The following is a 27,403-nucleotide window of genomic DNA, read 5'->3' on the forward strand; positions in this document are numbered from 1 at the left end:
TTGCACTGCATGTAATGTAATAAATATTAAAATTAACTGCGTTATCTAATCCAGTCCACGTGATGGAGCGTCTCTTTGCTATACATTGCGTATCTTTCAATCCGGCTTTTCCCTGTTATGCTGAGCTTGCCATAAGTGTCGTTTTAGATTAATATTTAAAAAAATATATGAAGACCTAGCATTTTTCCCTTTTTGGCTTCAGTTACAATCAATTTACACTCTGTGAATATAGCTATAGTCAATAGCGAAAGTGACTGACTAAACTACTTTGACCATCCTCTTATCGATAACCTTCTTATCGCGGCCGCCGCTAATTACATATCCGACACTGGCGATGGAGCAACGCAATGCCGCCGTTACTCAAAACATCTCTTATCGGATCCACTGGATCCACTTTCGATGTTTGTAAGCTCTTCAAGCTCCGGTCACTGTCCTCTTCGAATTCGTCGATTACGAACGAAGAGTTCACCGTGTGAACTAACCCATAGACCCAACCCACTGAGTTTCTCGCCGGATCTTCTCAGTGGGTCGCAATTCCGATCCGATGGGCTATAGTAGATTCTGCGAAGCACTGCTTTTGTTAGGACCAGTGTTAGCACACTTTTTTAGGTTGAGCACCATGAGACCAAACATAACGTTGCTGGAATAGTCGCTTAGGCTACCAGCCAAGAGGAGTGTCATGGCGTGCAACCTCTTTGATAAGACATACGACCTACAACGACTAGACATACTAGACTAAGACAGAGACTTCACAGGTGATTCGAAAATTAACAAAAGAAAACAAATGGAAGAAGACGAACGTGACTGGCAGTGGTGATTCTTTTCAATGCGCTTCTAAAATACATGAAATAGACAAAAAAGAACGAACCGACCGTTCACTCACATATGTACATGAAGTAGACGACGAACGAACCGACTATTCAAGGAGGGAAAAAAGTGATTAGTTCAACGTTACAGAATATCATACGCATCGTATTTTGTTTTCGAATCTTCCTTCCAAGCAACAATCTCTTTATTAGATAAAAAACCTAACGATGAACATATAAGAAAAGTATTATAAATGAATATAGTATTATAGTAACTAAAGAAAAGGAATGCATTTAAAATACTTTCATTTATAGTTCTACTAGTAGTTACTTAAAATTAGTATCAAGTAGGTTATATGTAAATCAAATGATACCTCTTTGTACGCATCGTGAAAATAAATGAAAAATAACTTGTCACTCACAACTCTCGTGTACCGTTATAACCTATGATCACAACGGAGTTCAACAACGATCGTAATAAAATAGAACAATTATTTGTTGTTGCCGTTATTTATTCCACTGTATTAATCTAAATAGCTTTGAACTTTGTATTATTGCGCACAGTAATTTTAATGATTACTCACAACTTTGTTTGCAAATCAAAATAGGAATACAAATTAATTTTAACAAATGGTGGCACAACGATTTTAGATCTTAAAACAATAGATGATATTTGTAACACGAAGAATAAAAGACATTATGCGCCTGCCTTCTTTTTACATATAAAATATCATTGGCGCCTGCTCAACAAGTTAACAGGAAAACAAAAATGCAAATATTAAATTTTAGCTTGCTTTTGTCTAAATTTACTAGTGACTAAATTACAATGGTAGTACTTTGGACGAATGAGTCGTAACAACGAAAATAACATGGTACATTTTCGAAACACCGAAGATTGTAAAACGAAAGTAATTTTTAAGGACGACATTATAAAAACAAACCGCGAAAAAAAATTAAGGAAATTCTAGAATCTTAAGGTTTTAATTTTTGCTAACACAAAAACTGTACTAGAAGGTAAATTAAGCCCCCCAGACACAGAGTTTTTTTTGTAGAATCTATAAATATAACAGCGTAAGAGACCTTAGAACTATATCTCAAGGTGGGTGGCGCATTCACGTCATTTTTTTGCATTACGGCATTTATGTCTATGGGCTCCAGTGACCACATAACACCAGTTGGGCTGTGAACTCGTCCTCCCACCTAAACAATAAAAATAGGCAATACAAAAAAAATTTTGATATTATATATGATATAGCCTAAATTCGTCATTTTAAACATTAAGCTGTATGTTCAGTATAAGCTTTAAAGAAAAACGAAAACTAAAATATATTTACATAATTTTTATAATCATAAAGCTAGTTATTATTTTATTTTAGTGATTCATTAATTGTATGTATAGCTAATAATTCTCAGTAATGAAATTAATAGAATAATTTCTCGTATTTATTTTCATTTGGCGGAACGAAAAAATAGTTTTTTTTTTATTGCTTAGATGTGTGGACGAGCTCACAGCCCACCTGGTGTTAAGTGGTTACTGGAGCCCATAGACATCTACAGCGTAAATGCGCCACACACCTTGAGATATAAGTTCTAAGGTCTCAGTATAGTTATAACGGCTGCCCCACCCTTCAAACCGAAACGCATTACTGCTTCACGGCAGAAATAGGCGGGGCGGTGGTACCTACCCGCGCGGACTCACAAGAGGTCCTACCACCAGTAATTACGCAAATTATAATTTTGCGGGTTTGATTTTTATTACACGATGTTATTCCTTCACCGTGGAAGTCAATCGTGAACATATTATGTTAAGTACGTATTTCATTAGAAAAATTGGTACCCGCCTGCGGGATTCGAACACCGGTGCATAGCTAGATACGAATGCACCGGACGTCTTATCCTTTAGGCCACGACGACTCAAACTTACTGCTTATGAATCAGAAACTTAATAATTAGGCTTAAATGTTCGAAATTAATGTAAAGCTAGTTGTTCCCAGTTAGCTCACTTGTACATACATACTCGTATTATAATGGAGAAATAAACATTTCAACTAAGTAGCATTCATGCGATTCGATTTTCACCCAAATATCAACACTTAATCTAATAATATACATATACAAATCAAACCCGCAAAATTATAATTTGCGTAATTACTGGTGGTAGGTCCTCTTGTGAGTCCGCACGGGTAGGTACCGCCGCCCCGCCTATTTCTGCCGTGAAGCAGTAATGCGTTTCGGTTTGAAGGGTGGGGCAGCCGTTGTGACTATACTGAGACCTTAGAACTATATCTCAAGGTGTGTGGCGCATTTACGTTGTAGATGTCTATGGGCTCCAGTAACCACTTAACACCAGGTGGGCTAGGAGCTCGTCCACACATCTAAGCAATAAAAAAAAAATACACTAGTAAGCTCTTTTGGGATTATCAATAATCATTTAACAACACACGCGTAGTATGGAATCTTTGGTTTTACGAAGAGACTTTTGTTTTGTACTCTTATGGTCTTTCATATTGTATGATCCGATCTACGTCAATTGAAATAATACTTTTAGAAAAAACACAAAGAATAATCTATATAAGTAAATGAACGCTACCAACATTCGATTTTAAATGTATAAGATACAGCAATATCACCAAAAAAAACTGTTTTTTTTGTTATCCTGAAAAGAACCACTTGTGCCCTAAGCCAATTGAAATTATAAGTACTCTAGTAGTAGATAGGTCCTATAGAAATAGTCAATCCTTATATAAATGGAGGAAAACGAGACACTAAGCTTACAGTTGGCCCCAGAAGTCCAATTGCTATGATTAAGTTTAATTTTATATAACACTGTATCTTTGAGTCAAGAAACAAGAGTGTGTTAAACAAAAAGTCTAAAGAAAACAATTTTTACTTCAGCTCTATATAATAGCGGATGGATACTGTATATACCAAGGCGATACGGCAGCTATGGTGCCCTATCTTGAAAGTGTCGGTATGCCCTGTCCCAGACATCACAACCCTGCCGACTTCAGTAAGTATAAAAATTCAGTTATAAAATCTCGCTTTTTTTCTCCCAATGAAATCGTTGGTAACCTACGGAGCAATTCTCACAATGCACGACTGGGTAGGTGAGCTCGCGGACTCAACCTGAGGAAATTTGCTAATACTAATCCTAGCAAGAGCAGTGCTTCGCTGAATCAACCACCGGATCGGAATCGCGACCCGCTGAGAAGATCCGGCGAGAAACTTGTCTTCTGAGGTCTAAGTTGCACGTCGAATATGTAGTTAGAGGCGGCCAGGATAAGAGAGTTATCGTGACGCGCCGCTTTTTCGAACAAGGTTTCTGACGCTGTCTTCAGATACTTACGTATTGGTTCTAAATGGAGGTCGTCTTGAAGATCCACCTTCCTCCGATCTCGCCAAAATACTAACATGCAATCACATAGTCCGATAACTATATGCTCTCCCAGTTACTGAGCGATCGTTAAATAAATATCATTTAATAAATATTATTCTTATCTAACTATACATAAATTACTTACAGTCATCGAATTAACAGAGAACCCGGCTACTGTTAAACTATTGTCGCAAGAAATACTTAACGGAAAAATATACAAAACCTCCAAAATTGACCAGAACTGTACGGAACCGTTGCCACAGATGCAACTAAAGGTGTGCTATCAAGCCGAAGACAACGCACCAGAAACAGAAATTATGCTGACAAATGAAAAGTGTGTTTACAAAGTACAATCATACAGTAATACAGCTTCTATGTGTTCACTGAGTAGTCAGCTGTCCGGAATCAATAACTCCTCTGCATGGATGAAGATTCAAAAGCCTTCCGATTATGATATATCGTATTCCACTTCATATTTTGATCAATTTAGTATACTTCTCAAGAGGATGTTGCTGCAGATCTCAAGGAATAGGCAAGGTGAGAGAAAATTATATTCTTGCTTTGTTTTAATAATAATTATAGAATGTTTATATTGATAAAAAAAAAAAACAATGAGTCATTTTGGGCATGATAGATGTCATGTCAATAGGCTCCGTTGGCCAACGAACAGTGGCCATGCGGGACTGGAAGGTTAGTAATACAGAGGTATTACACATTACCTTTTCGAGAAATAATACCTTGTATGTATCATAACTAAAAAACTGTCGCTCATACACTTAAAAGAAAACTGATTACTTTGAAGTTTAGACAAGAAACCTGTGTACACTTGAATTACATTTAATAATATGTGTAATTACTGAACATTGTTGAAGCTGTTGTTTGTCTTAAGTGTAAATGTTAACCTCTTGTCTTTTAATAAATTGCTTTACAACGCATTTGCAAAACTCTGACATACTCAAATAAAGCAATTAGAAACTCATGAACCTTAGAACAATGAAGATATCTGCCGAAACACGGAAATAGTAAAAAAATTATTACTAACAAGGTATGAAAAAATACGTCCAAAGAAAATGTCTGTAGATGTTTCATCGCCATCAATTTTAAATTTTATACGGGAATAATCAAATTGAATTAAAAACAACTTTTGTTAAAGTGTTTATAATTTAAATAAAAATACATATACACACTTATTTAAATAAAAATAAATTTATTGCTTATAAAATATTTAATACATCGATTTCTTTTCCTCGTTGAACACCTGAGCGTATTTTCATTATTAATTAATATTTACACGACCGCCAAAATTTCATTGTGTCTATTCAAAATGTAAGTATGTACATTCAAAATTTCGAATTATACAGTTAAAAATTGTATTCCTTTCAATTAATATTTATGTATTTGATATTGTATGTCACTTGCTACCTATTGTTTTTAAACGGTTTTAGCAAATATGTACAATTGTTTATATTATGTTTATACCATAACGGCATTTATAACCATAACAGCTGTTTGCAACAGAAATAAATAACCGTGCGTGGTTACAACACATCCTACCAGTATTAAATTTTGTCGATTTGGTGTCTTTAAAATTAATCTTCGCGTACGAGTATTCAAATTTATTTCATGTTCTATATATTAAATACGAGCAGTTTTATACGCATAGTTTTGAGAAAAAAACTCAAAACTGACATTCAATTTTATCAGCGAATGTTTTGGCAAAAAATTTACGACTAAATTAGGACTTAAGTACGTATAATTTAAATCACGCGTTTATTGCTTTGTTATTAAATCGTGTGAAGAATTCCAGCTATAAAATGAATGATTTATACGAATTCATCGAATTTCGTGGTTTTAGTGGTTTACTATCGATAGACAAAAAAGCTCACGACCCACCCAGAGCCTATAAAAAGTACATAAAATTATATTACGTTTCCAGGGCTTTGGATCCAACTATTACATCACTTGATGTGCGGGCTTCTGATAGGAGCATGCTTCTATAATATGGCCAACGACGGAACAGAGATGTTTAACCACTTGAAGCTGTGTGTGGGAATTGTGATATTCTTCGCGTACACGCAAATCATGGTCCCAGTTTTAGTTTGTAAGTATTAAAAGTTAATAATCATCAGTGTGCTTAGCGCGAGCCAATTAACGTTCTCGATAGAGTAAAAGTTAACCCAAATATGTAAGCAGCTGGAACACCGCCCCTAGCGGCAAACGTAGGCAAACGTTCCAACTCCATAGGGTTAACTTTCACGCTATCGAGCACGTTAAATAACTCGCACTAAGCACACAGATACGGATGAGATGAATGCAAATACTTTTGCCGCAATTCCTATACATACGGATTTAGGGAAATAATTTCTATTTTGACGCAATTTTATTGAAGCGATAGAAATCCTGTTCCTGAAAAGTTGTTGAATTCAAATTTTATTACAAACATGTGCATAATTCGTATTTCTTATCTTGGTTTATAAAATTAGCTAATAAGTAACTGTAATGATCTTGAAGACCTAAAAATATTTGAGCCCACTGAATTTCTTGCCGGATCTTCTCAGTGGCTCGCGATTCTGACCCCCATTTAGAACCTATATGTTAGTATCTGAAGACAGTGACAGCGTCAGAACGCTTGTTCGTAAAAGCGACGCATCACGATAACTCTTATCGTGAACGCCTCTAATTACATATTCGACCCAGGCAGAATTCGACGTGCAACCTAGACCTCAGAAAAAACCTATTGAGTTTCTTGCCGGATCTTCTGTGGCTCGCGATTCCGATCCAGTGGTAGATTCAGCGAAACACTGCCCTTGCTAGAGCAGATGTTAACAAAATCTCCAAAGCTGAGCCTCGTGAGCTCGTCTACACGTCCGGTGACGCTAGCATAATCCCACGAAATTACTGGCAATAGGTAGGCAAAAAAGGCACGTTTTTTGTTTTTGTAGAACAAAATACGTTTTATGGCTGCATTGTGTGGAATTTAAAAAATACATTTTAATTATGCAAAAAAGAAACTGCAAGCTATTTGTGGGTACCTAGTTTTTAAATTTTTTGTCCATTCTGTAATCATTAGCATTTTGTTCATTACCTATTGCTTTTTGTTAAATTCAATTTGTAATAAAAACTGTATTTACGATATGATTGCATATCATGATAACTGTTTTTTTTATTAGGATGAAGTAGTAATTTGAAATATAAAAATTGAATTATGTAGGTAGGTACATTAATAACAATGTTGCGTCAAGAAAACAAAAACACTAGTTCTCGGAGATCAAGTTTATATTTAAAACACAGAAGCTTATAAAGATGTCAGTTTCGAAAAAGCCTGCAACTTTAATATTACTTAGAAGATTTTTACCCAGTCTCTTCAGTAGTGGGATGTCCATCATGAAATAATAACATCGTGTACTAAAAATATTATCCATGTTTTTTTTTGTATTTAGGTAAAAACTGGTAGTAGTGTCTATTTGTGAGTACGGTAAAGATAGCCAAAATCGCATTGAGACTGGGGCTTAATGTTTTAAAGTCGGTGATGACATACACTACGTGACGTTAACAAGGTGGAAATTATACCAATTATACAAGAGCTTCGTTACCCTCATCCATCCATATAAATACATATTTATCTCTGATTGAGTTACGCTACAGCTAAAAACACTCAACCAAGTATTAATTGCAACTTTATTTTTATTCGATGTATAAAAACTTCAAATAGTCGTGTATTTTTTCCTTTTTATTGTTTAGATGGGTGTACGAGCTCACAACCCACCTAGTGTTAAATGGTTACTGGATCTACAAATTTTTTCTCAATGTATTATATGGGTAGACGAACGAGCTCATGTCTCAGCTGGTATCCTGGTTACCGAAGTCCAGAAATCACAACACTGGCCCTAGCAAGAGCAGTGCTTTGCAGAATCTACCACCGGATCGGAAACGTGACCCACTGAGAAGGTCCGGCGAGAAACTCAGTGGGCTGTGTCTATGTTATTCGCCGAGCCTTTCGTAGCAAGCGAAGGGTTCGGCGAGGAGGGTAACCGGTGCTAGAGGTACCTAAAAGCACCGTTAATGGATCGGGAGGATCCGTAATAACGTGTTTCGATTTAATATCCGATGTTATTATACCTTTATTTTTATTACGTGGATGGGTACATGAGCTCACGGCCCAGCCGGTGGTACAGCATCATCGGAACCCATTCTGTGAAATGACATTGTTGTCACAGTTGTATAGTGTATGTACTAATATGGAAGTCGTTCGTGATTAAATTTTCATGTTTGCGGGTGGCCCGATTGCCTTTCCGGTTCACTAGAACAGATGATTACTCGATTGGTAAGCCAGAAGGAGAAGTTTGCTACGAACTGCCCGGGCGAGCCACGAATTAAGCCTAACCGCTCAGAGGCAGCTGGAAGCTACTTTGCGAGTACCTATATCTACCGCATTGGAGAAGCGACTCGCTGAAAAGATCTGACAAGAAACTCAGTGAATTTAAATGTCACTTCTAACTCTTCGACGAGCACGGTGATCTGTGCTTTGGTTGCTGCGTTGCTGAGTTAATCAGTTGTATCCATCGGGATCTGGCTGCTCAGTGAGTCAGATTGTAGTAAGTGGCAGCCACAAGAAGAGAGATATCGATAGAGAGAGTATATACCGATGGGTACGAGATCTAAATCGTCGTGAATGTCTACATTTGTCACGTATCATTGTGCTTCGACAGCTATTTAAGGAAGTGAGATTGAAGAATTTGGGGGAAGTCTCTGTGTATGTGAGCTGCGAGAACGAACTCCTCAAGCCATGATCGGATACATTACAATTTTTGTCTGACAGTTTTCTCCCCTTGCAGATCTCATCTTGTTCTACCCGTACACAATTTGCCTTATTGCAGACGGTGTGATACATAAATTTCCTTAAAAAACTGGTGTATGCCTTCGAGATAATCATATCGCTTGTAACTGAGATTGAGACCTTAGAACTCATACCTCAATGTGGTCTCGTCCACACATCTATTCAATAAAAAATTAAATCTTATATATTATTATAAAATTCTCGTGTCACAATGTTAATTACCATACTCCTCTGAAACGGTATAACCGATTTTTCTGAAAATTTATATGCATGTTCAGTAGGTCTGAGAATCGGTTACTATCTATTTTTCATACCCTTAAGTGATAAGGGTTGTCCGCCCCTAACATATCTTTTTTGTAGTTTTTTTTTTGTTTTTTTTTTGTTATAATTAGGCATTATGTGGTTGAATGAGGTTTTGTTATTTTTATATTCCCTCATCGTTCAGAGCGCTACATGCCTCTTTCACTCATTTATCACATCCTTACACACTTACAATAAGTTGGGTTTTTTTCTACACTAAAAATTTCCTAGAAATCTTATATATGGCAAAACAACGTTTGTGGGTCAGCTAGTAATAATATATAAATGCAATATCCATTCTATCCTAGGTCGACCTACAATATGTAGGTCGTTATTTTATTTTATATAATAAACTATTGCATGTTATGATTGTAAATAATGATTAATGGTTAAACTCAGATCCAAAGTAAGGTCAAATTATAAGCGATGATTGAACACAATTCTAAATATTTTATTCAATATATTTAATTACACGTGACTTTTGATTGAAATCCTGCTTTATTGTGTATGTTTTATTACGAAACCAAATAATAAAATGATTAATGTGAGAACTAAACGAATTCGAAGATCCTTTACTGAAGGTCATAACAGATTTGCAACTTATACATTTGTAATTACTTAGTCGTCTTCAAAAATTCATTAACGACGAACCAAGCAAGCGTCTGTTCTGGAAACAAAAAGAAGCGAAACTTTTTTACTATTTATTGTATAGAAATTTAGCTATTCGCACTGTTAAGATAGAGACACATTATAGCTATACCTACTCGAAAATTGTGCACATGATTTTAACATATAAGATTAGGTAAGATAAGGAAGACTGTCAGAGAATGACTATGGCATTAAGTCCGCCTTTATACTGTGTACCTAAGTATATAAAGTTATAATTAAATAAATAAATAAATCCTCCAGTCATAGGGAGAAATAAAATAATTATCTATATTATGTGACCAGCTGTTTTCAGTAACAGTAGATATGATCGACGTCATCTGCCTTCGTCTGTCGGCTCGTCTACTTTCAAAGACAATACATAAAACACAAAATTATTGTTTATTATTTCTATTTCAAACAAAATTTAGCGTTACCAAGATGTTTTATTACACTTTCGACAATATATTTTCGACGAGTGAAAGACTGTTTGGTTTATGGGCCATTTCGCCTAGTATGCGACATTTATCTTTGTAATTGTTGCAAATGATGTGACAATAAAAACCAGCAGCGTAACGACAAGTTCTTTTATTTGTGCAAGAATGCAGAAAAGTAGTTAGAAATGGCTGGCACGGCTTGTTTTATTAACACTATCCCCCCTTCGTTGGCTTTGGCTGGCGGCGGTGGCGGTGGCTGTGGCGGAAGGGGGCGTGTTAATATGGCTTGGCGGCTTGGCTGGCGGCAGGGCATGACAGCTGACGTCACGTCCGTTACATTCGGCCATCCTGCAACAATTGCTCCCGCAATGGGGAACACACAAAGACATTTAGTTCTCAAATAAATCAATAAGGTCTTCAGTTTCGAGCTGCTCATCGGAACTACTAGCGCTAACGGACACATGGGCTATACTTTTATAGGGCCTTAATGAATCTGTTGATACCAGGCCAGTGAAGTTTTTACAACTTCATAAACCTTTTAGATATACTTCTAATTCGATACCGATTGTTACTTACTACTTTAGTTACTACATACGGACCTGAGTACAAATCGTCTAATTTGGTATTAATCTTAGCGGCGCTACTAACCAGTTGGAGCCTGTCTCTACGATACAAAATCCCTTTTTTTATCAACATGAGCATTTTTTTATATTAACGTTGTGCGTCATTATTGTTCTCGCTTATTTTATCCTAGTTGTAGCTATCTTACGCTGAGCGTCAACAGTTTCTGGTTCGCGACCAGGAATCGAAACATCACATATTGACCTACCAGAGCGCGCAAAGATTAAATCACAAGGCTTGTAGCCGCTGCTACTTTCAATTGTGTTGTTTGTGCCTCAAATGACGGAGTTCACTAAATTATTTGAAGCTTCACTAGGATCAGTTGCCCGCAACACATAATCAACCTGGCCAATTAGCGCGCGGACAAGCAATACCGTTTAACGTATGCCTAAACCGTTTATCTTCCGATATATTTTTTAAAGTACCTACTCGTAAAAGCTTTCCCACAGTCTGTCACCACGTGATTCGGGTATCTGGACAAACCCTATTAATATATTTTTCAATGCACGAATGGTCCCGATTGAATTTACAGTACGCGTTAGTTCAGCTATCACAAATTTAGACAACGCATCTTCATTACGATCATGTACTGGTTGGTGCCCTTAAGATGTCCTACAGAAGGGCATCATGTTATCTATTTGTACCATGCGCATAGTATCAGATGGTTTAGAGATCGGATATAGACAGTCTTCTTTTTTTTAACATAGCTATCCTTCTCATGTATACAATAAAGATATGCTGCCACGTATTTCCTAATAAAGCATGTCATTTAAAAAAAAAACAATATTGGCTTTTAATCAAAGCTAAACGATGATTTAGATCCACGTGACAAATGTCGTCATAGTGCATTTGTACAATTTCCCATTTAGCCGAAGGGACTGCGAGTCTGTTTCCGTTAAGTTTTTCGAGCTAGTTCATAATTATCTTTAACATCAGCGCGACTTCGTCCGCGTGGAATGTAGTTCACAAATAATGCTTTATTTTAGAACAAATTTGGTTAACATTAAAAAAACGTTATAGTGAGCCAACCTTAACATATAGACATATGCTATCGCGGACATATTTTTTTTTGATTTTTCTGCAGCGCACGCACGGGAAGCTCTCAAGGGAAAGTAACCCGATTTTGAAACATTCTTTACTGGTACTTCCCTTGTATTGGTCTTGGCGTGACACAGTGATGGTCTTAGCGGTCTTAGCGTTATATAGCCTACCTTTCTCAATAAATGGGTTATTTAACAATGCAAGAATTTTTGAAATCGGACCAGCAGTTCTTAAGATTAGCGCGTTCAAACAAACAAACTCTTCAGCTTTATAATGTTAGTATAGATTGCTTTATAATCGAACCAAGCTTTTCGTCCTGACATTGCACAGTACAGAATCAATGAGTAACTAAGACGATTCACGTTCATCATGTCAACAGGATGCCTATTAAGCGCGTCTACAAATGTTAATCTTCTTTCAAAACTCACCATCGCGCAATGCGTGGTATAATGTCGCGTTTGGTAAGCGTAGCACAAACCACAGTACAATCAGTTTCTACTATATCATGTTTACCTACTTCATAAACACTGAACCTACGAAGCGATTGAACGACCGCCAGGTTATGAGCTCTTAACTATGATACACACTCTTCCTTCCTAGTAACCCGGCTAAAATACCAGGCCGCAGTGAGTTGTCAGTTTGTTTTTGTAATAATATACCAGAAATTCCTAAGCTACACGCATCGGTTTGTATTTCTGTAAGAAGCATAGGATTATACAGAGCTAGCATAGGTTTGGAACATAAACTGTTTTTCAGTTGTTCAAAATTCGCGTTATGTTCACGGCCCCACACCTATGATTTATATATTTTTTTTCTTAACTCTGCTAATGGACGCGCAATCACGGCAAAACTGGGAATAAACTTTCTAAAGTAACACATAACCAATAAACTGTCGCACACTATGAGCATTATTTGGCACAGGAAACAGCGAAACGGCCGTCAATTTTTGTTGCACCCGGCTGTATACCGTCTGAAGATATTTCATGACCTAAATAAGTGATTTGTTTCTCCAAGAATGAGCATTTACTCATATTTAATTTTAAGTCTCCACCATAAAATTTCCCAAGTACTTTCTCAATAATTATTGAACCTGATTTTTTTATCAACTGAGGGTAGAGGTAAATCGTTTAAAATTGCTAGTATCTCGATTTGACCTACATTACTTTCATTATTTTTACCCATTTCTTTTCTACCCACAGACTCAACTATTTTATTTATTAAACGCATTTAACTGCATGACGCATTTGCTAAACCAAAAGGAATTCTAGTGTACTCGTAATAATGACTTTGCGGTGTAATGAAAGCAGTTTTATGCGTCTGGCACAATGCTTAATTGATGGTAGCCCTGTACAAAATCTAAACTCGTGAAGTACTGTTTGATAGGCTATGCTTATGTTTTACCGCGATAGCGTTTAACGCACGATAATCAACGCATGGCCTACTGTCGCCGTTATTTTTCTTAACAAGGATCACTGGTAAAGCGTAACTAGATTCAGATTCTTTTATATTACCGGCATCTAAAAGTTGATTAGCTTTAGATTTAATTATCGTTTGTTCATTATGAGAAAGTTTTTAAGGGTGGCGATACACGGGCTGATCACTAGTAAGCTTAATTTGCATTTGAACTAAATTGGCAATACCTAAATCATGTGTATTCGTAGCAAAGCAATGCTTATTCTGTATGTTTTTAATCTGAATGACCCTTATTATTTAATGGCTCCTTTTAATTTTTTTTATTTCTACCCTCAAATCTCGAAATATTTGTAATGGCATGGCTAGGGCAAGTAGAAATGCAACACACCTGGCTGTTGGGCTGTGGCTTCTCGCAGCTGTTGGCCCTCGGCAGGACCTCGCCCGGCGGCCACATGATGGTCTCCGAGCCCATGTTGATGACTTTGATGTAGCTGTCTTCGCCGCGCAGCAGCGTCGCAGGCAGGGAGAAGGAAGCTCGTAGCCGTGAATCTCGTGAAGCTCCGTGAAGCTCGTAGTGCCGCAGTGGAGTAACCACGTTGCTGCTCTTCTAGTTTCTCTCCACGTGAGCCAGAATGATGGAAGGACAGGGCGGCAGGCGCTCTTGGTCCGACGTCGTAGTCCCTTTGATTTGATTGTTCCAGGTTCTTCACCTTGTAGCTCAAGTATCGCCTTGTGGACCTCCTTCTGCAGCAATTTTTCAACACTTTCCTCGCCAGTGGAATAGGAGCTTCATCTTCTTCAAACTTGTCAGAAGACCGAGAGATCTGAGCGTGTATATGACGTTGTTTCATTTCTTTATGCCACTTCTGATTGTTGCAAATGATGTGACAATAAAAACCAGCAGCGTAACGACAAGTTCTTTTATTTGTGCAAGAATGCAGAAAAGTAGTTAGAAATGGCTGGCACGGCTTGTTTTATTAACACTATCCCCCCTTCGTTGGCTTTGGCTGGCGGCGGTGGCGGTGGCTGTGGCGGAAGGGGGCGTGTTAATATGGCTTGGCGGCTTGGCTGGCGGCAGGGCATGACAGCTGACGTCACGTCCGTTACATAATCGAAGACGCGTTTATTTAGTATCAACAGTTTGATATATCAACAATGTTTTTAATTGAATATTAATTAAGTTCACTCCATTCAAATTGATGAATAAGATTTTTGGTAATGATATTTCTTTCCAAATTTTTATGTTTATATGGCTCTCCTGTAAAGTTGCAAAAATGTCGCTTAAGCCAAATAATTAGCCTTTCAATCCTAGATTTGTTCTATTCACTTTCATGATTTTGTTATTTTTATTACGTAAATAGGTGAATGTAACCGAAGTCTATAGACATAAATGCACCTTGACATGAGATCAAAGTCTCAATTATTTTGTATAACTGTCCCACTCTTCGAACTGAGATGCATGACTGCTTCGTTTCCAGAAATAGGCAGAATGCTGGTATCTATCTTTTTTTTCTTTCTTAGTTGGGAGGACGAACTCACAGCCCACCTGGTGTTAAGTGGTTACTGGAGCCCATAGACATCTACAAAACCTTGAGATATAAGTTCTAAGGAATCAAGTATAGTTACAACGGCAGCCCCACCCTACAAACCGAAACGCATTACTGCTTCACGGCAGAAATACGCAGGGTGGTGGTACCCACCCGCGCAGACTCACAAAAAGTCCTACCACCAGCAAGGTCTACCCACGTGGTTTTACATTATAGCCTACTTTTATTAATTTGGACTTTTATTGCAGATCCACAAGAAGTTAAATTAGTGAAAAAAGAGTATTTTAACTGCTGGTACAGCTTGACTCCATACTACGCCGCGCTCACAGTCTCAAAGCTTCCAGTACAACTGTTTTGTAACATACTGTTCTCTACAATAGTTTACTTCATGGCTGGTATTCCATTCAACGTAATGAGGTTCATAACGTTCTGTGCCGTGGGGAACATGGTGTCTTTAGTCTCCGAAGGAATCGGCTTGGCTATAGGATCAGTCTTCAACGTCACGGTTAGTGTTTGAAATCCTATGACATTGAACTTAAGTAACAACTGTGCAATTAATGAATACGTAATTCTAAAGATACTGTGACATAAATTGCAAAAATAATTAATTATGTTACGTTGCCATGTGTTATATCAATACATAATACTTGTACTTGAACTGAGACTTGGAGCTCATGTTTCAATCACTTAAGACATGAAAACTATGAATAAGGCAACTGATATTAACTTCGGCAACGGCGAACCGTAGATGCACAGTAAACTATTCTCATAATGAGATTCATACATTATTAACCATACATATAATTTAATCAATAATAACCAATCACATTCCCATAATAGTAAGTATGTATTCCCCAATGTTCTCTCTTTTGATAAGTTTTTTTTTAATTGATAAGTTGTATGTTGACTACATGTGTATAGACACGATTTATGTCGAAGGTTCTTCAAAAATAAAATAACATTACTTTTTTTTATTGCTTAGATGGGTAGATGAGCTCACAGCCCACCTGGTGTTAAGTGTTTACTTAACGCCCATAGACATTTACAACGTAAATGGGCCACCCACCTTGAGATGTAAGTTCTAAGGTCTCAGTATAGTTACAACGGCTGCCCCACCCTTCAAGCCGAAACGAATTACTGCTTCACGGCAGAAATAGGTGGGGTGGTGGTACCTACTCGTGCGGACTCACAAGAGGTCCTACCCCCAGTAATTTATTAGATATATTACGTATATTGATACCCGTTAAAAAGATTAATGAAACTGTTTGCTTGCAGAACGGATGCGCAGTCGGTCCGTCAGCGATAGCGCCATTCCTGGGGCTAGGAGTCTACGGATTCGACTTTGCACACCAGATCCCGCTCATCATGAACATACTGATGAAGCTGTCGTTTATTCGATGTGGAATCGTCGCCATGGTCCTCACGGTGTTCGGGTTCGGAAGACAGCCTCTCGAGTGCAGCGAGGTTTTCTGTCATTTCGCTAAGCCAAACGTTCTAATGCAGTATTTAGACATCGACAAAAGCTCAGTCTGGATGGAAATCATGTTCCTCTTAATAATCATGTTAGTGTTCAGGTCGATGTGCTATATCAGTCTCAGGTGGAGGTTTGCGACGTGAACGTGCTTAAGTCAATAAGTCGATGTCGAAAATGAAAATTTTTAAAGGCCGATACCAAAAGCAAAAGCAACGAAAATTGATTGAGCTATAAGAAAGCCAATGTTTTATACTTATCTGGAATACTGTATTATGTTACGTCTCGCGATAGACCGTTACAATAGCACTCCAATCAGAAAGAAATAATAGATTTAGAAAAAGTTTTTTTTTTCTAGTTATAAATCGGTCATTGAATCCGTTTGAACAAGGGATGGTGGTGTGTTTTTATCACAGATTAGTATAAATAATAGTTACTATGTTTTTTATAGGACTTTCTTTCTGTCACTAGACGTACGCGAGAGTGCAAGGATAGATAATACAATTAAAAAAATCGTATTAATGTTTTATTAACGCCATCTGCTTTTATAGAGTATTACTAATTAGATGTGGTCTTAGGTATCTAATTATATGTTTAAATGCCAATGCTATACGTATTATATTATTGAAATGAGAAATATAATTTCCAGTGTAGCGCTAAACGCGTGTAGCGGATGAAACAATGCCATCTGGTTGATTTTTATCGATTTGTTTTGCAAATGCCCACGGGATTATGGAACATAAGTTATACATACAATGCTGTAGCTATTTACGGCGTAAGTACAAAACTAACATGACATGTGATAATGACAGATAAGTTGTTTATTATAAATCTGTAAATATTACATACGAATTTAAATTATTAGATAGTTATGAAAGGCAAGTTAGGTAAGGACGACCCGTTGAAGGTCCCTGGAATTCGCTGGACTCGGTCAACGCGCGCTCCGCTGTAGAGGCCTTGGGGAGTGGGAGTCCTCTGTCCAGCGGCTGAGGGCTTTTTTTTTAAGGGATTTTATGACCTGGTAACTGAGACCTTTAAGTCATGTCTTATTTTAATTTATATTCATATTTTTATGAAAAATGATAATATGGAGTGAAATGAAATGAAAATGATTTATTTGAGACGTTAATCAACTGGGATGAAATTAAATGAAATGAGATGATATGGAATGAAATATAATCTTAGTAAAATGGTGGTCATTTACTAAGATTTTTTCAGTGGACTTTTTGGAGGATCCCGAGAAGTTGCGTCCAGCGGCTTTGTTTCATTTTCCCACATTTGTGCACTTTCACAGATATTAAACAGTTAATAAACCACCGTTATTACACATTTAAACCTGAAGAAACACTAAATAGACAAAATAAAACAAATCACACAACTTCACTCCTCGCGTTCCCGCCAAAAAGTCCTGACGGCTGTAGGCTAATGATCATAGATTATACACTTAATATTGATCATAGATTGTACACTTAATAATATTGACTAATGATGATGATCTTACGAAAGGCTGAAAGCAATTTCATTCTCATTCATGATTATTTTGTAAGCCTTTTTCCGTCAATTGTGATTAATTAGAGGTTATTGATAACAACTTACTTTGAAATTTGTAGGCATCGTTTATAGTATTACAAAGTTTGCTTTTTTCTTGTTTAGAAAGTATTATTGTATTTAACCTCTATTGTGAAAGTGAGTTTATAAGGCATCCCGTTATATTGATACTGTATAACTAACTGAAAATTAACCTATATCTATTTAACTAGGTAGCTATCACATAAAGTTAAAACAACTTTCTAAAAACATCACCAAAGACGTATTTGTTTCTACATCAACTTAATAGTAAAATATGTATTTATCTTGCCTTGATCACAAACGTGTATGAGAATGATAATAGATTTATTTCTGTAAGTTTTGTAATTTTATAAAATTCAAGAAAAGAAAAAAAAAAAATTTAATTTGATGTTTTTTATTTCCCACTCCTTGACATAATAATATTATGTTGGTTAGAAGCCTCTAAATATGTGTAGAATCCTTAAAAGATTGCGGAATAATGCGGAACACAGTTATTGTTGATCCAAGAACAAGTGCGTACTACGCACTGAAGCTCAATCAAATAGTATATTATGAGCAAATCGTACTGCAATTACTTACAATTGTTTTTTTTTCGTTCAATTTATTAACTGTCTTCGTGTAATGGGAATCCCACATATTTAATACTAGAGGGGAAAAAAGGAAAAAAAGCAAATCTGCAGCTATTTTAAAAAAACAACCATATATTGAACATTTTATTACATAAAAATATGTATTAGTTTTAGTTTAGTTATAGTTAGTTGTTAAATTACACAACTGTATTATTATAAAATTGCCATTTTTTTTTGTTGCCGAAGACAACAAAACAAAATATATATATTATGATGGGTAGTTACCTCTATGTATCGCCACCGGCTATACCGGAGACGGTCAGATCTAGAGTGTAAAGTACCTTATCTCGTTTGAAGAGAGACATTTAAACCACTATTTAGGGTCATCAAGAACATCGATGCGTGGTCAACTAAGAAACCAACCCACTCCCTCTACTCCCTCGACTCTCCCGGGGAACTGATCTGGCTTTTTGCTTAAGGAAGCAACATAGCGCGTGATATTATACAAAAAATGGTGCGCGTACAACTTGGTACACGTGAATGAAGTGAAACTTCTTTTTCGATGTGTAGTATTGTGGTTTTCTTCATTCATCCTTAAATCAGATTACTCTTGTAATAGGGAATGCTGTGTATAAGAGATGCGACATCTTCAACAATTATATCATAGATAGAAAAATAAATATACTGGGTGTTAGCAGACCACTTCCGAAAATGAAGACAGACGATAGTAGTAATGACACCTTTCATGATGGGACGGAAAAAATCAATCCTGATTTAAAAAAAAATCATATTTGTAAAACTTCTTACTAGCATTATTTACGCTCCAGTCCTATGTTAGTACAGCTAAATGAAACGATAGTTTCATGAAAAATACGTTACTCTACTAAAAAAAAACAGAAATGAAATATTTTTTTTCCGTCCCATCATCAAAGGTGTCATTAGCACTATTGTCTGTCTTCGTTTTGCGGAAGCGATCTCCTAACACCCAGTATTTTTTTTTAAATACTTCATTAAAATATTAGACGCTACTCGTTGCTAACGCTCGCGCTGGCCTTTAACAAGTATACTACGCGCATGCGTTCGAGTGCCACTCATTCACTCTCGCTCTGTCTCTTTCTATTCCCCCTCCCCAGGAGCGTTAAACGTTTAACGCAACCTTGTTGGAAGTCGCATTAGAAGTTTCACTTCAAAATACACGTTATGTTTCTTGGACCAGTGCCACCCATCGTAAGTTGGTGAAGCTATAGCAAAAAAAAACGTAGCTTTAAAATATCGGATAACTAGCGGGCGTACAGACCCGGTTAAACAAAAAAACACACATTAATTTTATAATATATTAGGATTAGATTACTACAAATCAAGACCTCATTAACAGTATTAAGGCACGCTTATGTCACATTTCACATTTGAATAACATTTTAAGATACATTTATAAGCTATTATTGTAAGACAGAGATTCTCTAAATAAATACTATTTAATAGTTATTTGACAAGACAACATTGAAGGCATGAGAGGCATTGATGATGATTGACATGACATGATTTTAACTTATCCAATAGAACATTTCAAATTTCAATTGCTTCTAATGCATATAATATGTATGTATATAAATCTTTGTAGACCATTTTTTGACAAGTTCTATTTAGATAATTCATCTGAAAATAATGTCTGTTAGTTGACCTGAGTATATTATGTATTTATAAATACAAAAAAACTCAAGACGAATCTCTATGCGAATTTTCCTTCATTCAACGTGATGCTTGGATCTAGAAAAATGGCACTTATTTATAAAATTAATATTGACCTCGGCGGGTATGAAATATATTATTATTACGTTAATTTCATAATACATATATATTTTTCAAAATACACCATTTAATATTATAAAGCTTACTTATTTTAGTATTATATATTTTAGCACCGATTTAAATATTAGCATTTATAAAACATTTCTCGTGTTAATGTTACATTTTCATTACCATTAAAACATAAATCAAAATAATCTGAACACAATCTAAATAGAACGATTACGCAACAAAAAATTAAAAATAATGGCTGCTAGAAAAACCTTTAAGTGCTTTCATGTTTTTGTTACACGTATTAAACAATTGTTTTAGTTGTTCGGTAATACGTAGGATTTTTTACATAATGAAGCCATTGGGTATTGTATTATTTTTAAATAGATAAGGCAATGACTTTATTGTCAATTTAAAAATATATTAGATCTGGTCAACGAGTATTAACAACACATGACACATCTCTATAGTGTTTAATCTTCAAGATGCCATTGCCTTAATGAAGTAAAAAAAAACGTATCAAAACCATTTGAGGAAAAAAAGTTACCAAATTAAAACGGATTAATTGTGTCGTTCAACAAAATCAGCGTTTCATCTTCTCTAAAATCGGTAGGATCATTTCGAAAGATGGTCGTTTCCCGGGATCCTCGTTCATGCAGATCTTGATGAGTTTCGAGATGTGAGGCGACACGCCCGGAGGTATGCTTATACGAAGACCTTCAAGCGCTATCTTCATGCCGCACTCCATTGGTGACAGATCCGCGAATGGTATCTGCGTATAAAATTAATACGTTTTTGAGAGAAACTAATCATGATTTTGCGAAGTCGTATCACAAAACATTTTTCAGTCGCATCACAAAATGGTTTTGGCTATCCCTAGATTTTAGACTCCCAATTATATTTATGTTATCACAGGAGCACGTCTGAAGTCGTCGCGCCCTAAAGGATAAGACGTCCGGTGCATACGTGTTGAGCGATGCACCGATGTTCGAATCCCGGGCGGGTACCAATTTTTCTAATGAAATACGTACTCAACAAATGTTCACGATTGACTTCCACGCGTCGAAGTGTTCGACTTGTGAAGAATGATCTCGACAGTTCTAGGGATGTCGTATCGACTATAAAAGCGTTGCGGAGATGGTACGTGATTAGTTAGCATTCGGAACTACTCGAAGCGAAACAGCGAACGGATCACCTGAAGCGAAGTAGTGAGTGTTCTAAGTGCTAATACAGTTTTAATTTGTGCTTTGGTGGAGCTTTTTAGTTATCCCGAACCCCAGCGCATAACATTATATAATGGTAGTAGGACCTCTTGTGACTCCGCGCGGGTAGGTACCACCACCCTGCCTATATCTACTTTATAGCAGTAATGCGCTTCGGTTTGAAGGGTGGGGTAGCCGTTATAACTATACTGAGATCTTAGAACTTATATCTCAAGGTGGATGGACCATTTACGTTGTAAATGTCTATGGGCTCCAGTAAACACTTAACACCAGGTGGGCTGTGAGCTCATCCACCCATCTAAGCAATAAAAAATAAAAATAAAACCTCTCTGGTGGCCAGCTCCCACAACAGCACGGCGAAGCTCCACATGTCTGCGGCCTCCCAGTTCCGCTTGGCGGCCGGCTTGAGCAGAGCCTCGGGGGCCATCCACGCCGGCGCGTACACCCGCCCGCGCTCTTGGAACGAAAACTTCGCGTCCGCCATGTTGATGCGGGCCGTCAGGTCTTCGTCGATCTGTACGACACAATTAATTATTATTTTTATATTATTGTATTACAATTTCTTGCCTTAAAAACGTCATTACAGATCCGCCCGATCCATTAACAGTGCTTTTAGGTACCGCAAGCACTCGGCACAAGGGTTCGACGAGTAAATTAACCTACAGACACAGCCCACTGAGTTTCTCTAATCTTCTCAGTGGGTCGCGTTTTCAAACCGGTGGTAGACTTTTTTTTTCTGACACTCTAAAGCGATAGGATGTTAATTTCATAGTTTGTTTAAAAGCACATACTATATTTGGAAATACAATTTGGAGGAGATTAAAGGCGGAAAATCATTATTAAAACGTGACGCGACCCGATGAAACGCGATGCGTGTCGAGTCGAATCAAATGTATCGTTTTCTATAGACCAGAATCACACTATGAACATCGGACGCGACGCCATGCGCGCACACGCCACCCTCCAAAAAGTCTCTTTTACTGAGCTTAAAATTCATCACATATCATCTCATTTGTAAATTCAATTCGTGTTTAATCATTTTCGTTATATCGCGATTAGTTTCCTTCGTTTTTATTTTTCATAACCTGTAAATAATTAAAAACGGCGAATTATAAAAATCTTATTACTTGACGCTGGCTAATGCACAAACCGTGCCGGAGCCAACAAAAATTTAAAAAAAAGAAGAAGGTGGGGAGTACGGCCGTACCATGATGTGTTTGCTGTTGAGATGGTAGGCGGGCAGGATGGTGTCCCGCTGCAGCGAGTGCAGGTAGCGCATGCCGCGCGCCACGTCGTGCGCCAGCCGCAGCGCCGCCGCCGCGTCCACCACCACGCGCCCGCCCGCGCCGCCGTGCAGCAGCGCGTGCAGCGAGCCCCACGACATGTACTGCGAGATCACCACCAGTGACGGCGGCGACACGCAGCACCCGACCTGACCCAACGCGCACCTTAGTCCAACCTTAATCTTCACAACGATCACGCCCACGACCGCAATTTTTCCCGTTCCACGTGCTTTTTTTTTATTGCTTAGAAGGGTGGACGAGCTCACAGCCCACCTGGTGGTAAGTGGTTACTGAGGCCCATAGACATCTACAACGTAAATGCGCCACCCACCTTGAGATATGAGTTCTAAGATCTCAGTATAGTTATAACGGCTGCCCCACCCTTCAAACCGAAACGCATTACTGCTTCACGACAGAAATAGGCGGGGTGGTGGTACCTACCCGCGCAGAATCACAAGAGGTTCTACCACCAGTTTAAGTTGCTTGTTTAGGCGTCAAATAAGATAGTGTTTTCTGTTAAACTTTAAATAATAATGGTTCCTTTGTTCCTCAATACATTTTAAATTAAGATTTATTAATTGTCTAAAAATAGTCATGAGACAAAAAATTGAACATGTGTTGTACTAAGAGTGATTCAACAGTAATAAGAAGGTATATTAAAATCAAACGCCCAACTTACCACTGGCAAAATATTGGGATGAGAAAATATTCTCAATTTAGGAAATTCTTCATTGAAATCTCGTTGTATACGAGGCGTGCATTCCCTTATGGCTAATATCTTCGCCACAATGTCGTTCTTTTGCCATCTGCCTCTCCATGTTTCACCTAAAATAAAGAATAAGAGTTATTTTTATATTGACACTAGCGACCCGCCCTCGCTTGGCTTCGGAAACATAAAATTTTATTATTGATAGCTGAGTCCCGCGATGTTACCTGCGATTATTGTTGTATCGCGGATGGCACCATGGGGCGAAGCTATTCTAAAAAAATCCTTATATCATCAGCTACCTATCAGTGAGTCTCGTCCAAATCGGTGCAGCCGTTCCAGAGTTTAGCCGGAACAGACAGACAGACAAACAGACAAAAATTGTAAAAAATGTTATTTTGGTGTATGTACCGTATATATATTCATATGCATGTAGTAAAAAGCGGTTATTTCAATACTACAAACAGACACTCTAATTTTATTTATATGTATAGATGTTGCATTAGTGTGTCCATAACCTACTAGTATATTATCACTTATAAAAGTTAGTAAAGAATATATTATATCTTGATGAAATTATTGCTCTATTATTCCTATATCCATTACCTGAAGGAGTCACAGCGATTTGGGTGTGCAGTGCTAACTCATTGATGTTAATGCCCTTATGGCGTGAGAGCGTGGCGTCACGGCTGCGAGTCTTGTAGCCAAGCCAGGACTGGTCCTTAAATTGTATTTTCTTCAGGTCTTGCCCCTGTTGAGTAGCTAGCTCGTGCAACCTGTAAAGTTATATTAGTACACTAGCTGTACCCGACCGCTTCATTGGGCATTTAAAATTAACATTATTATTTCTCACCCCCACAAACATTCTCATCATTAACGCCGTGGTGTAGGGAGTGCAACACTCATATAAATATTAGCCTATTCATTAAGTACATGTATTTTCTACATGGATACCAAGTCAATCAGATGCATGGTTCAGTAGTTATAACGGAACATCCGTAAAAACCACTATAAATTTATATATTAGTATAGATTACAATATAGTACCTGTGGTATTAAAAGGTTTTTATTGACATTTTTTTTAATGAAGCGCTTGTCCTTGTCCGGGCCCTTTTTCATTTAACAATGACAGGACATGACCTTGAGACATGAGTTGTAAGGCTTCACTTTTAACAGTACAACGGCTGCCCCGCCCTTCAAACCGAAACGCATTATCGCTTCACGGCAGAAATAGGCAGAGTGATGGTACCTACCCGTGCGGACTCACAAGACGTCCTACCACCAGTAATTACGCAAATTATAATTTTGCAGGTTTGATTTATATTGCACGATGTTGTTCCTTCACCAAGTCAATCGTGAACATTTTAAAGTACGTATTTCATTAAAAAAATTCGTACCCGCTGGCGAGATTCGAACATCGATGCATCGCTACATATGCACCGGACCTCTTATCCTTTAAGCCACAACGACTTTAATGTAATCTCTTGGCTTCATCTGAAAGGGAATGGTTTGCTAACAACTGCCTGAGGGCCTCTAATGAGAGTCTAACAACTCAGAGTCAGTTCCGCTGAGAAAATCCCGAGAGAAACTCAGGAGGCTAGATAGTTTTAAAGAAAACTTGGTCTAATAAAGAAAATTATATGAAACAAAACATAAAATTGAATCCTTAAAAAACTCTTTACCTTTGTACAAGTTGACCTCTCGTTTTGTCTAGAGGTGTATCACCATACTTGTTCGCTATTGAAACAAGAGCACCAGCAAGGACTAGATCTTCAGCTATAGCATTGTAGCCCCAGAAGCAAGCATAATGAAGTGGCGAGTTCCCATGCTCATTTGTGAAATTCACATCTACTCTGTTTTGTAAAAGCTGAAAATAAATTTAAATGAATATCATGAATTGCATGCGCCAATCATACTTTGTTTCGGATTATTTTTAAGTTATAGAAACAGTACAAATAATAATATTTTTTACAAAAACAATTTAATTGAAATGTATTTGTTATAGATGTCACCTCCATTATGAGATTTGATAGAGCCAAGCAGTTCAGTTTCATCACCTAATGAGCCATGCAATATTCCTTAAATTTAGAAAATAACACGAAAAGAAATAAAATACAAAACATAATATTGATAGCGGATAGAGTAAACCCAAAGAGACGAAGAGCACGAATGCGTTTCGGTTTGTAGGGTGGGATAGCCGTTGTAACTATACCGAGACCTTAGAACTTATATCTCAAGGTGGGTGGCGCATTTACATTGTAGATGTCTATGGGCTCCAGTAACCACTTAACACCAGGTGTGCTGTGAGCTCGTCCACCCATCTAAGCAATAAAAATAAAAAAAGGCTCCTTGATCAATCAGATTAAACATGCATAAATAATATTCATGAGAAATTACCAATTGCACAACAGGTCTGTGACCATGGGCAGCTGACAGATGCAGAGGTGTATCATCTCCCATATTAGTCACGTTAATTCTTGCTCCACGCTTAATCAGCATTTCTACAATCTTAAGGTGCCCTTCTTTGCAAGCCCAATGAAGTGGACTGAAGCCATGATCATCGCTAGAATTATTTTCTCATTATAATTATTAATCATAGATATATGAATAATAAATAGCCAATAGGATGATTTCACTTTTGGAAATAGTTTCAAAATTAAATATACTTGGATATTATGAAACATTTTTCTTGAGTTATGTTGAATGCATTAAGTCATAAATAATAATAATAAAGTGATGAAGTGTTTTTAGTGAATAATACAGCCTATTTTTATTTGTAAAATATCAAAGACCTATTGCAAGAATGAGTTCTAACACACACATAAGTATGCAAAATGTTTTCCATTTAAATTTTCAATTTGTTTTTTTGAAAAAATATTATTTTTATTTTATACTGTATTGGTAATAATACTAATAAAATCAATTAAGTTTTGTAAATAACACTAATATTTGGAATATTAAAAAAACAAGTTTATGCTATAGAGCAGTTACACATTACAATTTGAAGGCTAAACAAAACTAATTGGGTCACTTGCACATTCACCCACCTATACAATAAAAAACTAAGCAGCAATAACATAGGAACAGGAAAATTGTTGTGTTAACTAAAGGTATAGGACTGTTGTGACTCATGCAGCAGAAATAAGAGGAAATATAAAACTTTAATTAGAATAGAAAATCCATGTTAATATACTATATGTGCACATAATGAGGAGCAATTTTAAATTGATCTTTGATTAGATCTACATTCAGGTAGAAGACTGCATAATCGTAAAATCGTTTTTTCATTTGAAGATCTCTCATTTGTACAATTCATTTAATTAGGAAGTTTTTTGCACATAATGTTTTGTAGTTTATTTGAAATTACTTTTCAAATTCCTGCAATTGTAGTTTTTCTTGATAATTTAGATGCTAATTTGTCGAACAGTATATAAATGACCTCATAGCTGTTACATACTTATGATATTTTTGTGGGAGCTGACGTGTTTGTACACTCCGCTGTGGGCGTGACAACATATCTTGACCATCTGGTCGTAGCAAAAACTTTAAGGACTAAAAAAACCTAAAACACTTTAAACTCACCCTTGATTCATATCATGTTCGGTATCATCGAGCCAAACTCTTACTTGCAAAGCATTTCCTTCTCTACACCATTGAAATATATCTTCCATTTCTTAAATCGCTTTAAACAACGGACACGATTTTTTTTAAACTATTAACTAAACGGTTAATTTAGGTAAAGAATGTAATTTAAACGTTGAA

The 27,403-nt window shown here is 36.9% G+C and overlaps 3 protein-coding genes across 3 annotated transcripts in view; 1 reads left to right on the forward strand and 2 right to left on the reverse strand.

Annotated features, from left to right (window-relative positions):
• The window catches only part of LOC101740750 (ATP-binding cassette sub-family G member 1), a 69,164-nt gene extending 50,718 nt beyond the window's left edge, over nucleotides 1-18,446 (forward strand). Inside the window, exons 6-10 of the mRNA XM_038014099.2 lie at nucleotides 3,702-3,816; nucleotides 4,330-4,719; nucleotides 6,119-6,283; nucleotides 15,272-15,528; nucleotides 16,299-18,446. Of these exons, the coding sequence (XP_037870027.1) occupies nucleotides 3,702-3,816; nucleotides 4,330-4,719; nucleotides 6,119-6,283; nucleotides 15,272-15,528; nucleotides 16,299-16,640 (1,269 nt within the window). The 3' untranslated portion in view covers nucleotides 16,641-18,446. The remainder of the gene's footprint in view (nucleotides 1-3,701; nucleotides 3,817-4,329; nucleotides 4,720-6,118; nucleotides 6,284-15,271; nucleotides 15,529-16,298) is intronic.
• On the reverse strand, nucleotides 9,817-14,704 carry LOC134199724 (uncharacterized). The gene is made up of 2 exons (XM_062671239.1): nucleotides 13,865-14,704; nucleotides 9,817-10,749 (listed from the first exon to the last, which is right to left on the reverse strand). The coding sequence occupies exons 1-2, from the start codon at nucleotides 14,325-14,327 to the stop codon at nucleotides 10,553-10,555; spliced, it is 660 nt and encodes a 219-aa protein (XP_062527223.1). The 5' UTR covers nucleotides 14,328-14,704; the 3' UTR covers nucleotides 9,817-10,552.
• Nucleotides 18,447-18,744: 298 nt separating the features above from the next.
• LOC101744627 (integrin-linked protein kinase) lies at nucleotides 18,745-27,367 on the reverse strand. Its single transcript, XM_004932885.5, has 8 exons — nucleotides 27,224-27,367; nucleotides 26,039-26,204; nucleotides 25,324-25,508; nucleotides 24,248-24,417; nucleotides 23,615-23,760; nucleotides 22,860-23,084; nucleotides 21,978-22,166; nucleotides 18,745-21,201 (listed from the first exon to the last, which is right to left on the reverse strand). The coding sequence occupies exons 1-8, from the start codon at nucleotides 27,310-27,312 to the stop codon at nucleotides 21,013-21,015; spliced, it is 1,359 nt and encodes a 452-aa protein (XP_004932942.1). The 5' UTR covers nucleotides 27,313-27,367; the 3' UTR covers nucleotides 18,745-21,012.
• Between the last annotated feature and the right edge of the window lie 36 nt (nucleotides 27,368-27,403).

Source organism: Bombyx mori, chromosome 11 (assembly GCF_030269925.1).
Source record: "Bombyx mori chromosome 11, ASM3026992v2".
Classification (NCBI taxonomy): domain Eukaryota; kingdom Metazoa; phylum Arthropoda; class Insecta; order Lepidoptera; family Bombycidae; genus Bombyx; species Bombyx mori.

Excerpts from the sequence above, each read along its gene's own strand:
- LOC134199724 (XM_062671239.1), bottom strand. The coding sequence starts at position 14,327 with ATGAAACAACGTCATATACACGCTCAGATCTCTCGGTCTTCTGACAAG. Across the intron at positions 10,750-13,864 it reads AGCCACAGCCCAACAGCCAG|GATGGCCGAATGTAACGGAC; the intron begins GTGTGTTGCATT and ends CAATTGTTGCAG.
- LOC101744627 (XM_004932885.5), bottom strand. The coding sequence starts at position 27,312 with ATGGAAGATATATTTCAATGGTGTAGAGAAGGAAATGCTTTGCAAGTA. Across the intron at positions 26,205-27,223 it reads GAACATGATATGAATCAAGG|CGATGATCATGGCTTCAGTC; the intron begins GTGAGTTTAAAG and ends AAATAATTCTAG. Across the intron at positions 21,202-21,977 it reads GGGAGCTGGCCACCAGAGAG|ATACCATTCGCGGATCTGTC; the intron begins GTTTTATTTTTA and ends TTTTATACGCAG.